Source organism: Callorhinus ursinus, unplaced genomic scaffold (genome assembly GCF_003265705.2).
Source record: "Callorhinus ursinus isolate GAN/ISIS: 27379988/994484 unplaced genomic scaffold, GSC_fseal_2.0 scaffold4, whole genome shotgun sequence".
In the NCBI taxonomy this organism is placed as follows: Eukaryota; Metazoa; Chordata; class Mammalia; order Carnivora; family Otariidae; genus Callorhinus; species Callorhinus ursinus.
The window spans coordinates 69,684,699-69,703,755 of NW_027397066.1; the positions used below are offsets into that span (position 1 = coordinate 69,684,699).

Sequence of the window (19,057 nt, forward strand, 5' to 3'; positions counted from 1 at the left end):
CTATCAATCTATGAAAAGACATGAAAGAACCTGAAGTGCATATTACTAAGTGAAAAAAGCCAATCTAAAAAAGATACATTCTGTTTTATTCCAAGTATATAGCATCCTGGAAAAGGCAAATCTATGGAAACAATAAAGGGGCACCTGGGTGGCTCAGTCAGTTAAGTGTCTGCCTTGAGCTTGCGTCTTGATCTCCAGGTCCTGGAATGGAGTCCTGCCTCAGGCTCCCTGGTGAGCGGGAAGTCTGCTTCTCCTTCTCCCTCTGCTCCTCCCCACTGCTCTTGTTCTCTCTCCCCACCCCCTCTCATAAATAAATAAATAAATAAATAAATAAATAAATAAATAAATAAAAGTAATCTTTAAAATCTATGGAAACAGTAGAAAGATCAATGGCTGCCTGGATTTGGGAGTAAGAGGAGGGATGAACATGTGGAGTATAGAGGATTTTTAGCGCAGTGGAAATACTGTATATGATACTATAATAATGGATACATATCATTTTACATTTGTCTAAATCCACAGAAAGTACAACACCAAGAATAAATCGTAACGTAAACTCTGGGCTTTGGTAATTATGATGTATCAATGTAGGTTCATCATTTATAATAAATGTACCACTTTTGTGGGGGATGTTGATGATGGGGGAGGCTATGCATGTGTGGAGGTAGGAGGAATATAGAGGAATACGGAAGATCTCTGTACCTTCCTCTCAATTTTGCTGTGAATCATTTTGCTCTAAAAAAAATTCTTAGAAAAATAAAAAATGAAGTGAACCAGATTTTAAACTTTTTTATGAAATATAAGAAGAAAGTTTAAAAAAAAAATGAGCACTACCACTACCACATTGCTATCATCAAAATTACATTGTATCAAATGAGTGAAAAAAGTTGTAAATAAAATGTTTTTAAATAATGTTTATTTCACCTTTAGCTCATCCTTTAAAAGTGTTCGTGTTTCTAAATGGACATTACTAATGTAGCAGTAATTTATATAACAAATAAATATATTGAACTAAGTAAATATCTTCTATAAGTAAATATATATATTTATGGTGCATGTGCTAAATTTTCACTTATAGGTATGAGTCATCAAGTTGAAAATTTTTACGCTAATAAGTTCATAGTAAATACATTTGGTGGTTACACTGCAAGTTAAAACTACATAAAATAAATGCTTATCAATTTGATATCATCACTTTTGCAAGAATTTTATAACAGGTAATCAGGTTTTGATTTGTCATCATTTCAAACTGCCACTCAAAAATGTCATAAAATAATGGTTACTAAGGGAGCCCAGAATCTTTCCATTTTGGAAACATACAACAGACATTTTTAAGTACCACTTTTTCTAATAGGTAACTGAATTTTAAATATTGATCTTTAAAAGTGACAGGAACATTTGAGATATCATTTATACTTCTTTAGAGTGCAGGGAATTATATTCGCTTGTTATCTTAACACATATCCCCTCATTTCCTGCTGTGAAAACATCCAAATGCAATTTTCTAAATGTATTAGCAACAGCTAGAAAATCTCTGGTTTTGTTTCTCCATGGTTGTTGTGTAATGGACATTTTTGGTGAGTAGAAAGACTAGTCACAAGCAAAAGTTGTACATATTTTAGTAAATGGGTAATGAATTACAAATAATGCTCGTAATTTTATTTTTCTTTGATAGAAAGTATTCTTCCCATCTCCAATCATGCTATTTATTTATGTTTGTGTGTGTATTTGTGGCTAGTTGACATATACAGCATTATTCCTTTTCAAAATGCAAGTTAAGTGAAATAAGTCAGAGAAAGATAAATACCATATGATTCTACTCACATGTGGAATCTAAAAAGCAAAACAAAGAGACAAACAACAACCAAAAACCAGATTCTTAACTACAGAGAACAAACTGGTAGTTGCCAGAGGGGAGAGGTGGGCAGGGGGCATGGGTGAAATAGATAAAGGGGATTAAAAGTACAAACTTCCAGTTATAAAATAAAGAAGTCACAGAGATGAAAAGTACAACATAGGAAATAGGGTGAATAAGATTGTGGTAACATTTGGTGACGGATGGTAACTACACTTATCACGATGAGCAAAGTAATGTACAGAATTGTTGACTATGTTGTACACCTGAAACTAATAAAACACTGTATGTTAATTATACTTCAATAAATAAATATATATATATATATATGTATATATATATATATATATATATTCCACTTACCAAACTATTCCCTGAGCCCCAGAGCCAATAGGCTTCAAATTCTGGTAGCGTTTGAGAACTGTGAAGGTTGAGTCTCCCACTTCCACACTATAGAATTGGTTGTCAACTTTGCTTTTGCTCATGTTGTAATGTTTGGCAATATATGACACATCCACTTGTTTATCGAATCCCTGCAAAAAGAACAACAAAAACATGAGAAAGTGAACAATCAGAATGATAGCAAGATATAGAAAAGCCTGTTCTTTTAATGATTACGAATTCATAGTCATCTATCATCATTATATAAACCTGTATTTCATATAAAAAATATGTGTTAATCCATGTAAGATAATCTAGAGTAAAAGAACTCAGGAAAATAGAGAGAAAAATTTGTTTTCAGTATTAAAACTATTAATAATAAAATAATCTTACATTAGATCTACACAATCTTTTCTGAAATGTTTCATTAAAACCATTTAATTATTTATGAAGCAAACATCTACCAAACATACTGGACCCATTGACTATGCTAGAAACTTCAGAGGTGATTCCTGATCATCCATTATAACAGCCAAATGAGGAAGGATAAGAGATTTTATTTATATCCCTTTCTCAGAAAGAAATGAAATACAAAATAATGTGTAGTTTTAATTTTTAATTAGGTAAATTTGAATTAAATAGTGTTGACTTCATTTGTTCTCAATAATACCAAAATGGTAGTATTTACATTAAACATTGAACAATTTTCAATTTTAGCCCAAATTATCATTATTCTAAAATGCCACATGACATCTTTTCATTCTTTGCAAGCTTAGATTTAAATATCTTGATTGTGTATCTTTTATCTTTAAAAGAAGTTCTTCTACCTATTATATTTAGCAATTGAAGAATCTGTCCTTAAAATTTTGAATCACGATTTATGAATATATGTAATGTAAATATCCATTATCCATGATTATACACATAAATAAACTTATATTGCATTTTGTGACATTAAATAGTTTCAACTCTCTAGCTAGAAAGGACCTTATAGAGTATTGTCTAGCCTGTTTCTTGTGGCACACCCTGGTGGATGCCTACCCAATAGTCATTCCCTCTCCTTTTTGCTGATTTTGCTCACGTTTTGAGCATTCTTATGTTCTGTGGGTTCATTCCCAATCCCAAAAATTGAAAATGGAATAATCTAAATCAATGGTTCTCTTTAGAAGTGGCACTAACTCTTCCTAGACATCTGGGAGATTCGTAGGCATGTTCTGGTATACCATATGGTAGGAGATGTGGCTTGTATTTAGTTGGCTCATCAAACAATGCTGGTTGTCCTGCAATGAGTGGGACATTCATGAATAATTTCTTACACCATGAATAATTTCTTACATAACTCATGACTTTTGAGTTATGCCAAAGCTTTAATTAGTAAACAAAAGAAAACAAAAACCCTGCCTTTAGTGTTCCGAGTCCAGAATCTAAACTAAAGGATCTTTGTACGGTTTTAATACACATTGATTTCTGAAAATCTGATTCTCACATAATTTGAAAGAAGATTTAGACCTTCTTTGGCTCTGAACCTCTGGTTGGTCATAAAACCACTCTCCTTAGAAATTTTTGGCATTTCATTTCTAAATAATAAAAAAAAAAGTGAAATAGAAGTATGAACTAATTTGTCCCTACATGCTCTTGGAAAGGGAACCAGGCAGCACCAAGTAATATAAACAAGGGGAGTATAGTGGGTACTATATGGATGTGAGTGGCAAAACCTATGAATCTAGGGCAAGGACCTTATGACAGACTTAAAGTGGAATGCACATGACCGGCACCAGCCTATGACTGGAAGACATATGGTGGCAGCAATCCAATACAAATACACACAGACCTCAAAGAACAGAATGGACTAAAGATGAGGAATATAGGTTGTTTGGACAGAAGACTGAAAATTCAGGTAATTTATGAGTACAATAAGGAGAGGTCTGAAATCCAGGAGATAGTTGAAAAGCATGGAACAGGAAATTAAACAAGACTATCAAAAAACAGGATTGGGGTGCCTGGGTAACACAGTTGGTTGAGCATTGGATTTTTGGTTTCTGCTGAGGTCATGATCTCAGGGTAGAGAGATTGAGCCCCACCTAGTGCTCCATGCTCAACGGAGTCCACTTCAGACTCCCTCGGCCCTTCCCCCACCATGCACATGCTCTCTCTCTCTCTCTCTCAAAATAAAATATATAATCTTAAAAAAAACAAACAAACAGACAAACAAACAAACAAACAAAACCAGGGCATCGTAAATCTATTCAGGGAGACTATAACAGGATTTAGAATTTAAACAATGAATGTGGACTACAGCAGAAACAAGAACATTAGTATTTAAACAATCCTTGATTTCAAGCACACAATCAGGAACTTCTCTCCATGCCACAGTCCATTTCTACTCTAGGCTTTTTTAGTGTATCAGCAGACTAACCCTATTAAAACGTCCTTTATTTTGCTTCCTGCCTTTGAAATGTAGAAAAGTAACTGAAAAATTTAATAAATATAAAAACAACAAACAAACAAAAGTAACTGGAGCTAGACTACCAATGAATTCATTGCCAAGGTTAATTTGGTAGGGATGAAGTGCCTGACTTCATTTGTCATGTTCTAATCCTTTTTTACATCCCTTAATGTTCTCATTTCTGACCACCCACAAAATTCTTAGCACACACTAGCTTCATCAAATCTACATAATCCACTTCTCGTTCCCCCACTTATTCTCTTCACCTCTGAAATGCCGCCTGTTCCAACTGCATATATATACCAAACATATGTGATATTTTATGTTCCAGACCCCTGACTTCATGCTGTATCTTGGTACCACCCTACTCCTTCGGACTTGCCTGTGGCTTTTCTAGCTGTGGTCTCAGTCTTCATACTATACCTGAATCTACTAGGCTGGCCCTCCTCTTCCAAATTTTAATGTATATTCAGAGAAATCAAGGGAATTTAACAATTCATGCAACCTCTTTTTCAGACTAACCCTAAGAAATATTCTACTCAACATTTACAATCATTTAATCTAACAAATACTGATAATATACATATTATGTGCCAGATGCTGGGTTTGGCACTGGAGATACAACAAAAAGATAAGGTCTCTGTCTAGATGGAGGCAGTCGAATAAACAAGTAGTTAAAATATGGATGATATATTCTATAGTAGAATAAAGAAAAAGTGCTAGAAGCAAAAAGGAATAGGAACTAATTGCTTGCATTTATTCATTTTAAATTAATTCATTTACTATGTATAAAACAACTACTAGATGCCAACTGACAGGTATAAAATTGGTAATGTTTGAGAGGAGACTTGATCAGTGTTTTCTCTGGCTAACAGTATCCCTGGACCTCCCCTCTAACTGCTTCTCAAGTGTAAATGTACACCTGGAGCATCTGAGGAGCTTGAGAAAAGGCAAATCATTATCACACCACCCTGGAGATTAGGATATAGGTCATCATCATAGGTCCTGATGATCTAAAGATTACTAGGCAATCCAGGTAATTCTGACTTGAGGATTTGAGAATCTGACTTTGAGAAAGTCAGCATTAAAGCCATCATTCTCATGGTGTGCTTCCTGGAGCATCAGCATCAGCATCACCGGGAAACCTATTAGAAATGCAGATGCTCACGCCCATCCCATACCTATTGAATCAGAAATTCTGTGGGCAAAGACAATAATCTGTTTCAATAAGCCCTCTAAGTATGCTGATGCGTGTTGAGAACCGTACCCTAGAGGGGAAGGATCACTTGAAGACTGCGAAATGGAACTTACGCCTCTGCCTGACACATTTGAAAAGTAAAATGATTATTTCTGCAAATACATCAGGAACACATTTTGTGTTTTTATGGATTGCCAAATTCCATTGGTCATGGCACACCCAAAGTGGAAACCAGAGTCCTAGTTAGGATAAGGATTACCCCTCACCTCAGATTCAAGTATTTGAAAGAGCCCCACTGCCCCAGACTCGAGGACTTACAAAGTCTCAGTATTGAGACAGGTTAACAGTTGGCCAAGTGCTTTAATGGAGTAAGTATATCATTGCATCTCAGCAATTGTTCACACTGCTGAGCAGTGCCCAGTAATTTTTGTCAGTGCATATCTAAACAGAACTTTTCATACAATGGGGGGGGGAAGCTATATATATGGACTTGGTAGTTTTTGTTTTGTTTTGTTTTGTTTTTATGGACTTGGTAGTTTGATAGAAATGGTTAAAACAATCATAGAGTTTATACCAGCAGGAAACTTTCAGTAAGAGGAGAATTCCCAGTCAAAAAGTAACAAATAAAAAAACTATTCAAATAAAATATCTAATGACTTGACACATTTTCTAAAATAAAAATTACTTAGTGATTGTTTTTTTCTCCATTTTAAAGCATAAAATTTCTCACAATAACATTGAAATTATCTTTATAAAGTTTGCAAATTCACACATACATACACACACACATACACACACAAATTTCTCTTCAAGTATCCTCTTTATACCTAGCTTTGAATTAAACTTTATGTAAAATCTAAAAGTTAGAAAACACATCCTTGATAGTACCCCACATAATTGGGAAAAGGCTATTTTATTATTATTATTTTTTACTTATTTATTTTTTTGAGAGAGAGAGAGAGCGAAAGAGCATGAGTTAGGCGGGAAGAGGCAGAGGAAGAGGGAGAGAGAAAGAATTCCAAGCAGTATTCACGCGTAGCGTGGAGCCCAATGTGGGGCTTGATCTTATGACCCTGAGATCATGACCTGAGGCAAAATAAAGAGCTGGATGCTTAACTGACTGAGCCACACAGGGGCCCCACCGGAAAAGGCTATTTTAATCATTAAACAGTAAGACACAGAGAGAACACACTGGAAATTTTCTTGGATTGATGTTGTAACCAAAAATTTGATAGCAAATATGTTGTGTTGAAAAGCTTCCCCCAGATCTCATCTGTGCCCCAAGCTTACAAATCCAAACTGAATTTCAAAAAGCTCAAGACATATTTAATATAGTATATTTTATCCTCAATCTCCATGTAGTCTACCTTGTTATGATTATAAAGTTCAAATATAAACTTTTCCCTATAAAATGTTCCTATGAAAGCATACCATTAAGTATACCATAAAAAGGGCACCTGGGTGGCTCAGTCGTTAAGCGCTTGCCTATGGCTCAAGTCATAATCCCAGGGTCCTGGGATCGAGCCCCACATCGGGCTCCCTGCTTGGCAGGAAGCCTGCTTCTCCCTCTCCCACTCCCCCTGCTTGTGTTCCCTCTCTCGCTGTCTCTCTCTCTGTCAAATAAATAAATAAATTTTTTTTTAAAAAAAGTATGCTATAAAAAAATTATCAATGCTAAAAAGATTTTTCTCCAGTTATATGTTTTAGCATATTTTTAGTTTAGGTCACAGAATTGATAAGCTGAACCCAAAAAGGGAAGAACCAAACCTTCACACTGGGAGGGCATGACTGGCCAATAGTGTGAGGTAGAGATTCTGAAGTTTTAAAATGGATCAGAACTACTTGAGGAGTTTATAAAAAAATAAATTGCTGAGCCCCACTGAAAAGTTTCTGATTCAGTAGGACTAGGGTAAGGCCAAGAGTTCATATTTCTAACAAGTTCTACACTTAGAGAACCACTATTTTAGAAAATAGTAGATGGAGACATCACCATTTAAAGAGAGCTAGTTGGAGAGACAAAAACTGGAAGCAATGCAGGTCAAAACAAGTAAACAAAAGATGTGGAATCGAAAATTTCACAGTGGCCCTCTTTGGTATCAGCACCTCATTAGCTGGCCCAGACGTCATAGTCCCAGGGGAGTGTTTCCCCTCTCATAGGTATAATATAGTATCCAACTAACATTCTCTCAATTAGCTCATGAAAATAAACATTCCATCATCAATTTATATTGAATTTATACTAAAACCCAAAGGTATTCATAAATGCTTACCAAAATGGAAAGTCTCTTTCCAGAGAAGAAATTATGTTAATTATAAATAAGTAATATTATATCAAAAAATTATAAATCACCACAGTGGTAACGTATGAAAATCAATATGGTTCAAAATAATTATAGGTTTGGAACAGTCTATTCCATTATTGATTCACATTATTTTTTAAAATAACTCATTCCTCCACTGAATATTAATCTTGTGTTTAAATGAATCAATAATTATTTCCATGTGGATATAAGAGTTTTTTTTTTTTGCAAAAATTCAAAGCAAACCAATTTTCTCCCTGTCCCCCATCTGCCAAAAAGTTTTAAAGCTAAATTAAAAGAAGCCATTATTGCTGCTGGCAGTTTGGTAGGCAGTTTGTTAGAGAGGAAGTCTGAATATAATCTGTTCTGGGAAAAGACTCCATGTTCTGCAGACCAGTAAGAAAGGGCCTTGTGTGATGAGTCCCCATCACCAGTTAGCTGCTAGCCTATAGCTATGGAATTTCGAGAAGAAAAACATCCTACATTATTGATCTTATCCTGTAGGTGTCCAAAACCTTGATTGCATTATTCTCAAATTTAATAAGCTATACGCCACAAGTACTCCCTCGCCATTTTCATTTGTGCATGACTGTCCAATGTTACTGCTAGTTAGTTCCTGAGCAGGAGACATTAAGTTTTAGAAATTTTTAGAGGTTAAGCTTCCTTAGTTACTCTTGAATGAGATAGTTGAAAATAGCACCAAGCCTGGATTAGTTCTGTACTTAACAGCTGTAAAACCTTGAGCAAGTCGTTTTATTCTTTCATTCATTATTTATATTCTGATTTGTGCAGAACACCATCAAAGATACGGGAACAATAAAACCATTAAATCCAGGTTTAGAAACAGATCTCAAATAAAGCAGGCTGGGAGATGACAGTTTTACAAGAAGGCTTAAGTTATGAATATCTATTGCCTTGAGCATGAAACAGTGTCATTCTTCCAAGATGAAAGAAAAAAATAATGACAACAACAACAAAACACAATGAGTGGCAAGTTTTGATACATTAATCTCATAGAATATATCATACTAGTTCACAGGAAAGAAAATTTCTCTAGCACTTAACTTCAGGAAGAATATATTCAATAGTTCTTTATATAATAAATCTGGGAATCAGACATCAGGCAGTAGGTATAATATTTTTAATCAAAGACATAAAAATATATTTCATATGATTTATATGACATCAGCTCTCAATAATTCAAAGGGAGAAAGAAAGGTGAAGCAGTCTTAATTGTTTACTTACTAAAGGTGAACTTTGTATTCTGTTAAATATTATATTTAACACTGACTACAGGTGAGGAAAGTGGCATACAGAGCTGTTAACTGGCTCACAGTCTTGGAACCATTAATTAGTGATGTCAATTAATATAAATTGAAGTTTATTCAACTCCAAAACATGTGCTTTTTTTTTTTTTTTACTAAACCATTCACTAGGTCAGCTAAAGTCATTTAGAACAATAATATGGTTTTCTTATGATAAGGTGAGCTATAGGAATAAGGCTTAGAAAAAGCAAGAGAAATGAATTAATAGAATCCCCTTCTCTTACATTTATCAATTGACTCAGCCCAGAGTTTGAACTTAACTGAACATTATGTAATTCAGGGTTGAAGTAGACAGTGTTGGTGAGGGAAAGCTGGACTTTCAGAACTGTCTAGAAATTCAAAGGGTCTGATTTCATTCATTTGTTAAATATATACTGATCACCTACTGTATGTCAGGCACTATCGAAGATGCTATGGATATAACATTGATCTATTTCAATAGGATAGCCAAGATAAATTCGCTACAAAATGCATCTCCAGAAAATTAGATGGTCAATCTGTTAGGATATTATTTTAGTATCGTCATTTGGATACTGAAAAGTACCTGCCAAAAGTGATGATTGTGCTTTTGGCACAAATGATATTGAGTTATTCATTCTCATAGTTATGACCAGCATATTGATTTGCTTCATGATGCTACTCCAAGACTGTCATAGAAAGTCAGCAGAAATCGAACCTCATATTCCATTTGTTATGGCAAAAAGGCATATGTTCAACCCATTTTAAATCTGAATCAGATTATTTACATGTGAGTTTTAAAGGAGGAGAGCTAAGACAACAACACTTAAGGATATTTAGGACTCAATTTTGTTCTGTCAAGAGCATATTTTCTCCACTCTGTTTCTTAAAGCATTACTCCCTAAGGAGGATTACGACCTGAAATGTGTATGACTTTTATATTGGTTGCCCAGAGGTGGATACTCTGTGGAATCAATGGCTTCTAACAAATCAATAATGAAGTAAAACTTTAAGACTTAAATTATGTTTAACCATTATTTTCAATGACGTGAAAAAGCACATAGCAGTAATCAATAAATAGAGCAGGCCTGGCTTCTGCCTCCTGTGATTTCTATGTAAAGGAAGAAAACTAGTGCCACTTCAATGCCTACTATGCACCAAGCTAGTATTAGGACCAGACACTGTGCTGGGTTATCATAAATCATTTCACGTAAGACTTCATATTCTCATTTTGCAATCGAGAAGTCCTAGACTGAGAACTTCAGTAAAGGGCAAAAATACAGCTTTTGTCTAAGAATCCTGACTGTAAGGTCTTGGTTAAGCTTTTTACAATCTTACACTCAGTGTACTTATTTATGGAATTACAGCAATAATCTACTTCTTTTCATTAGTAAGAAGGTTAAATGAGATAATCTATGTAAAGCTCTCAGTGTGGTATAAGCTTATAAAAAAACCCTCAAGAAAGTTTATTATTATTATTACTACTACTATAATTATTATTACTGAGAAGTTAGATGACATTTAAAGACACGTAGCTAATTAGCAGTTTAAGAATGTTTTTTACAAAAAGCTGGCTTGAACTGTAGTGCCATCCCAAGACACTATGATATTGCTATACAGTTAATGTAGAACCAACAGGGTTCAGAATGGTCAGGTTATAAAATATTTTTCTGTATTTCATTTGTGGCAAAAACCGTATTTCATGAGTATTCACATACTCCACTACATTTCCCAGTCTTCTCCTGCAGTTCTGTTAGGGCCACATGACAAGTTCTGGTCCATGAACCACAGTAGAAATGGCAGGTAGTTAGCTAAATGCAGGGGCTTTTAGGGAATGTGCCATCATAATCCATCTCTTTCCACACTCTGGTGTCTTAGTTGGCACAGCATAAGATGGTAGAAACCAAAATTCTTGAGTCACCCTTGCTAACCTGTACTAGACTTTGTATAAGAAGAAATAAACCTTTGCTCTGATAAATCACTGAGACTTAAGGTCTATCTATTACTGTGGTATGTTTTTCATTCAACAAATATTGGTCTCACAATTGTGTCAGGCAATGTTCCAGGCACCAAGAATAGAAAGTTCCTGCCCTCAAAGAGCTTAATATTAAATTCTTCCTTATAGGATCAGACTTGGAATGCTGACTTCATTATCACAATGATCTAACCTACTAAACTAATCACACTGAAGTCTACATTTTTTATTTACCTATTTCCAGTTTGCCTACAATAAAGAAAAAAGATGTCTAAAACAGGCAATAAGAGTGGTATTATAGAATTAAGACAGGAAAAATTTTCCAGGTTAATAAATAATAGTTCATTTTTAAAGAAATTCTTTCTCAGGGTAGGAGTAAGAAGTTATATTCCCTCATAAGGAGAATAAAAAGTCATTTAGGAATCAAAATGTTTACAAGTTATCTAAATCTCACTGACTTATCAAAGATGGAGTTTATCAAATGATATATTTAAAAATGGACACTAGAACCCTGTTTTCATATATACAACAAAGAGCAGTATTCTTTTTTCTTTTATCTTTTTTTAAAATTTAAATTCAATTAATTAACATATAATGTATTATTTGTTTCAGGTGTATAGGTCTGTGATTCATTAGTCTTATATAATACCCAGTGCAACACCAGTTCTTAAATCAAATGATATTATGATTCTCTCATTGCACAATTACAAAAAGATCTAATCTAATCAGTACCTAAGTTTAGTAGTTCAATGTTCTACAAAGTCTGGGTTTTCATCTTTTTGAATATGCACTCTTGTAACTGTCTTAACCTTTTTTGGAATGAGTTAGAGATGTATAAAATATATAACCAAATAAATATTCACATTTAGAGAAGATGAACAAAAGAAGAGTTGAATGACACATTCCAGATTAGAACTGGTTTTAGAACTCATGATCTAAGTTGACATTCTTCTTCTTAACCTACTGAAAAATTCAGTCTTTGTTTATCATGCACCCCAAGCTCAGATAATACCTGTACTGAAAAGCAAAATTATCACTTAATGCATTTTCCAAAGTCTCACATAGAATTAAAATAGTGCATTTAAGGAATTAGTTGATTACTTAAGAACACTATATAAATCAAAATAGAATGCACACATTGACGATTGTCTTGCAGAGCATGATTTACCATACACTGAAAACCACAGATAATTCTGAGATATTTTATACCACAAATATTTTTAAAGATGTAGGTAATAACTTCATTTAATTTGATTAACACCTCAACCATAATTGAACTTATAGTACTAAGCTACATTTATATTTAGGTTAAAATCATTCAACAAGAAGTCAAGTTCAACCTTTTTGTGCCTCAAGCAAACCAAACACATACCCACAATCAACCAATACAGGAAAGTTCATCATTATAGAACCAAATCTTAGAACCTTTACTTTTTTTTTGTATCATAACTGAATCGATTCATTAACTGAAATATTTAATAAATCATTAGAAAAAAACCTGCCCCCAAGGTATAAGACACAAATATAACATTAAATTTACTCTTTTGAAATTTGCTGTAGCCATTGTCATGTGTGGGCATATGGAGAAAAACTATTCTCAAACATCATGAAACATTCGTTCATAAAAATAGTGTAGTTAGTTATCCTGATAGTATAGCTATCTTAGTGATTTATTTCATAACTCAAGATGTACCATGTTTTTTACAGTAATGTTTGCTATGTCTTTAATAATTTACCCATGGACAGTCCATGCACTAAAGCATATATGTTGAGATTTTTTAAAAATGTGTGCAAAATTAAATGCAATGTATAAAAGCAAGTATAGAAGAAAGTCAGAGTTGGGCTTCCTCGAATAACACACAGGAGACAAAACCCTTTAAAAGGAGAAACTAAGGTAAAAATTTTCTTTCCCTGTTACATGAAAAACTAAAATAATAAAGGAAAGTTTTATCAGTTAATACCTCAAAATCATAGCCACTCATTTACAAAATACCAAGAATTTCAAATTTATCAATGCTTAATCTACTGATTCCCTTAAGCCATATTTATAGGAAGTCAGTGTCTAAGTTGGTATTTTGAGATAGCAGACAATCTTCCCCTAAAACTAATGTCATTTATTTCACAGACCACCAAAAATTGTTTTCAGTTTCCCTATTAGATTACACAGGTTTTCCTTTGCCTTGCCCCATCAAAATATCTTTTCCTTTGTTGCTCTATTCCTCTAATGTTGGTATAAAATTCTTCTTTCCATCTAAGATGCCCATCCGATGAAGTGTAAAAATTTTAATGAGATAGTTTCATTGTCTTTGAAACAGAAACACCATAGACCCATCAAATGAGATAAAGGTGAGCAAATCAAGCTATTTTAAATTCAGTATACCTTAAACCAAAGAGCTGTTTTTTTTTTTAAACCATATAACCCTGGCATCAGGTTTAATGATATTTTTTCAAATGTCCTAGGTACTGTGATCTGAACATGTCACTTTAAACTCCTAAAGATAGGTATTCTACAATTGTAGAATTTATTTATTTCCAGGTTTATAAAAAGCTCTAAAAAGTGAATGCAGCCCATAAAATATTTACTAACATCCTGAAATTTCTAAAGATCAAAAGAGGAAAATATCTGAATACTAAAAAATAATAAATCAGAAGTGATTGGCGATTTTTAAGTTTTCATCTATTTAGAACAGCCATCATCAGTGGCTAAGAAAATTATTACATGTATATACATAGTGCTTTTATTATCCAGACATTCAAGTGATAAAATAAAATTCAGTTAACTAGTTAAGTCATCTATTAATAGTTTATGTCTATTTAAAAAAAACCACTGTCTTAACTAGAAAAAATTCAACATGTTTAGTCTTTGTTATTTAATAAGGTTTAAACCAAAAAAACAGTAAGAACTCAGAAGACACTGAAGAACAATTTGACAATAATAACTTCAAAATGAGACTATTTTTGTCATATCTTCAATAATATTTTAGACTTTACATATCACAAACATCTATTGGAATTTATATAAAAGTGTTCTTTTTTCCTACTGGGGACCAAAATATCTTAGGCTTCTTTGCATTTAATCATAGTATGTCGGTTCTTGTTATATTTAACTGCTACTCGCTTCCATTAAAACACTGTACACCAATAGATTCCAAAAAGTTCATAACGGGACTAGGGAAAGACCTTCCAGTATAATAGTTGAGATTTCCAACTGCAGAATAAAATATGATTGTATTACACCTTCGATAATTAACAGTGTTGTGAAGGTTAAATGAGGTAAAATCTTCATAAAGTCTTCTTTGATAACTATTGGGGTTTGGGGTTTTTTCTGACTCATTGTTTAGCACATAGCTGTTGCTGAGGTCTTTAACTCAAAGAGGAATAGGTTTTCAAGATTATAAGCCCAGCCACTCTCTTTCGTGCTTTAGAATAGACAGTGTGTTCTTTGAGAACAGTAACCATCTCATTCATCCTGTATCCCTAGTTTTTACAAGCTGCAGGTTTATATCATAGGTACTCAGTTAAGATGTATTGAATACATAAATCGTGGAATCAATCAGTAATCAATCAGTCAATACATAGGTATCTTCTTACATAGAAAATTTAAGGAGGCAGAAAGAGTTTCTGTGTCATAGCCAAAAAGAAACCCAGTGGGTTCAGTCACTTTGTTTCTAGTTCTACTGACATTTATAATTCTCAATTCATTAATTTGAGCCCTCTGTGGAAATCCAAAATTAAATCATTTTAAATGATTCATAACCAACTCAAGCATCAGTAAACATTTAGAGAGGACAAGCTAATAACGTTGAGATAAATGTTAGGTTAACACTGATTTGTGATAGCAAAATAACCAAAATGCAATTAAATCTATTAATGTACACTTATAAAATGTTAAGATATTGAGAAATTGACTTGATTTTGAAAAGCAAGTAAATTTCTACTCGGGAAGTGGTGTTTCTCTATTAAGTTTTTATTTATCCTCTTTTATTCAAAAGGCATTTACTGTACATTTACAGAATTAAGGGAGATTTCTGGACTTGGAAATTCAAGATGAGGATACCCTGGTCCTGCCCCTGAGGCAGTCAGTCACCATGGAGAGGGGAAAAACACAAACCTGTACAACTAATGGTAATGTACATCAGGATGTGATAAATGCTGTAGATACCCATGGACATGCGTGTGGTTTCCAACATGCATTTCTGTGTGGATATATTCCTTGTTTAAAATCCTGACTCATCTGTTCAGTACAAAAGAGTTCCAAAAATAGCACTTTTTACAGATTTTTTTTTTTAATTTGGAAAAGTGAAATTAAACAGCTCTGTAATTCTCTGTTCAATTGAGAAAGGAAAGCTAAGAAGGCTTACCTGTTTCTCAGGGGGATCCAGAGTGTTTGCACCTTCAATTCCCTGTCAGTCTATATTTTTGTAAAGGATTCATACCAGTCCAAACTAAAGATTATTGTTTTATTGTCTAACGTTACACAGACAAATTTCTCCCCAGAATATAATGAAAGACCTCTTGCTTGCAAAAGCTGTTTGTTGGAATATTAAAAAAAAAAATTAATAGGAGTAGCTAAAAAATTCAATGACTCCCATGTTCTTCAAGTAATTCAACTAAAAAATAAAGTCAACACTATTACAAATAATGTACATATTTCCTGTTTATAAAGAACTATCTGGGCAAGTTTGTTCTCTATATTTTCTGTAACTTCTTATTGAAAACAAATGAAAAAACTGGAAATATGACATAATATAAAAAGCCACAGATTAAGACTCAAGAGACCTGGAAAATGAATATACTTGATCACTTGTCTTTGTACATTGTCTCTCTGGCAAGAAGTTGGAAGCAACCTAACCCTGCTGTGATCAGGGTAAACACCATTGCATACCAAGAACGTGTGAGATGTCTCATGAAATAAGAAGCTTCCAAAAAACATAGTTTGAAAGTGAACCCCAGTCAATAACTCTGCCTCTAAAAATGAATACACTCTTTTCTCTAAATTGCTAGAGCAGTAAATCAGGCATAGAGCTACAGAAAAGAAAAATAAATAAATAAACATTATCAAATAAAAATTCTACAAGGAAAGTAAATAAAATGCTCTGAGTCATGACCAGCAACATTCTGCTTGCTATATTTAGATTTTTTTAAACTTATAGAATATGCATGTATCTAGATACCAAAAGCTCATAGTAAGCAAAAAAAATTCAGAGTCATTAATAGAGTTCATGCTTCACTTCTCTTTATGCCTTTGCTTTCAAAGAAGTCTTACTAGAAATAGACATTTTGCATCTGTACCCAAATGTTGGGAGCTGATTTTAAAAAATAACTTCAACCTACAAAAAGACTCTGGATTAAAAAATATAGCATAAGTTTTAAGATCTTTTTTATTGATAATTTTTGAAGTTCAGATTTAATCTTGAGGTACGTAAAACATGAATTAATTTTTTGTTTGGTTGTGGTTTGTTTTATAAGTGTTAGTGCCCACAGTAAACGAATAGGCTCATGGCAGCTAATGAAATAGCACACAGTCACATCGCTTGCAAGTGGTAGGGCACAGATATTCTACCCAGAAATTCAGTCCTGCTCCTTTCGACCAAAGCACAGTCACAGGTGCAACTGATTACCTAAACCAAATATATATCATTCATTGATTCATTATGCAAATACTCAGTGATTGCCCACGCCCTGCCATGTGCAAAAGAGAGAAAATTCCAACAGTGTGCTGGGTAGATGTTCAACAACTGCAGGGAGGGAGGACACTTATTGTAGTAATTGTTTATTTACATAAAGTACATGCTCCTATAATAATAGACTTCCATCTACCAACCTTACATCACTGAACTTTGAGTTGGGGGGAGAGATGCACAATCAACTCTTGTGAGCCTGTGTGAGTTGGCTCCTGCCCATGCGGAAAATGCATTGTAGTAGAGAGAGAGAAGCAACACACTGGTCATGTATATGGTGGTATATCAGCTACCAAAAAGTGTTACAGAGGGAAAAAAAAGCAAGGCTGGCAAGTTGGGTAGGCAGTGTAGGTAGGAAGGGGCAATATTAAATAGGACAGTCAAGAAAGATTCCCTAAAAAATGACATTTGAGCAAAGCCCTGACAGTGGTGAAGGAGTGAACCAAGAGGCCAATAAAGGAAGAGCATTTCAGGGAGGGGGGCTTCTAGGTAGCTACGTGGTAAAGGCTTGGGTATTTATTTTAAGAATTTTAGTTTTTACCCTAAGTGACATGGGAAGACGTGGAAAGGTTTTTCTGTTTTGTTTTGGTTTTAGCCAAGGAGTGACATGATCCACTTATACTTTTCAAAATATTATTCTTGTTGATGTTTGAGAGCAAACCATCTAGGAGTGAGCAAATGTGGAAACTCTGGTAATAATCCAGGCAAGAGGTAACAGTAGGCTGGATCAAAGTGGTAGTGGAGGGGCGCCTGGGTGGCTTAGTCATTAAGTATCTGCCTTCAGCTCAGGTCATGATCCCGGGGTTCTGGAATCGAGCCCCACATCAGGCTCCCTGCTTGGCAGGGAGCCTGCTTCTCCTTCTGCCTGCCGTTCCCCCTGCTTGTGCTCGCTCCCTCTCTCTATCAAATAAATAAATAAAATATTAAAACACACACACACACACACACAAAGTGGTAGTGGAGAGAATGTTGGGAAGTGGTGAGATTTCAGATACATTTTGAATGTAGAGACAACAGTATTTGCTGACAAATTGAATATGAAGTGTTGCCCAAAAGATGATTCCAAAGATTTTGTTCTAAGCAACTGGGAAAGGTGAATTTAGCATTTACTGAATTAGAGCAGAGTATTTTGGAGGAATGATCAGGAATTTGGTTTGGTGTATGCAGAGTTTGATATGCCTATTAGACATCTAAGCAGAGACATAGAACAAGTAGCTGGGCATGGTCTGGCTTTGGGGAGAGATTTGGGTTGGAGATATAACTATGCAAGTAGTCAAGATACTGATAATACTTAAAACAGGGACTCAATTTGGAGCACCAGAAGAATAAATGTAAATTTATTTAAAATATATTCAGCTATTTAATAAACACATATCCCAGCACTGTTCTCATTGCTCTGCAAGTATTAACTCATTTAATTCTCATAAGCCTAGAAGGTAGATACCATTATTTTCCTCTTTTTACAAATTTAGAAACAAATGCACAGAGAGGTTAAGTAACTTGCCCAAGGCACAAACAAGTATATGGCTAATAAGTGACAGACTTGGAGTTTCTAACAAAGCCGTCCAGTTCCAGAATTCTTCTTTTTTTTTAAGATTTTATTTATTTATTTGACAGAGAGAGACACAGCGAGAGAGGGAACACAAGCAGGGGGAGTGGGAGAGGGAGAAGCAGGCTTCCTGCGGAGCAGGGAGCCCGATGCAGGGCTCAATCCCAGGACCCTGGGATCATGACCTGAGAGGAAGGCAGACGCTTAACGACTGAGCCACCCAGGTGCCCTTAGTTCCAGAATTCTTATTACAGAAGAGAAGTTATTTAAATGCCTGAGGCTTCCAGCACTATGACATTTAGAGGTCAGGGAACTGAGGCAGATCAGATCAGTAAATCCTACTCATAGCATGTAACACATTTTACTCTCCCTTGGAAATTCTACTTATG

General features: G+C 34.4%; 1 protein-coding gene across 6 annotated transcripts in view; it reads right to left on the reverse strand.

Annotated features, from left to right (window-relative positions):
* The window catches only part of MAPK10 (mitogen-activated protein kinase 10), a 556,562-nt gene that overhangs the window by 144,933 nt on the left and 392,572 nt on the right, over positions 1–19,057 (reverse strand). For 5 of the 6 annotated variants that reach the window (XM_073891887.1, XM_073891885.1, XM_073891886.1 and 2 more), the window contains one exon: positions 2,219–2,388. In XM_073891887.1, coding sequence (XP_073747988.1) covers positions 2,219–2,340 — 122 coding nt within the window. In that variant the 5' untranslated portion in view covers positions 2,341–2,388. Of the gene's footprint in view, positions 1–2,218; positions 2,389–19,057 lie in introns of those variants that run through there. The other variant, XM_025887138.2, reaches the window with a different exon arrangement.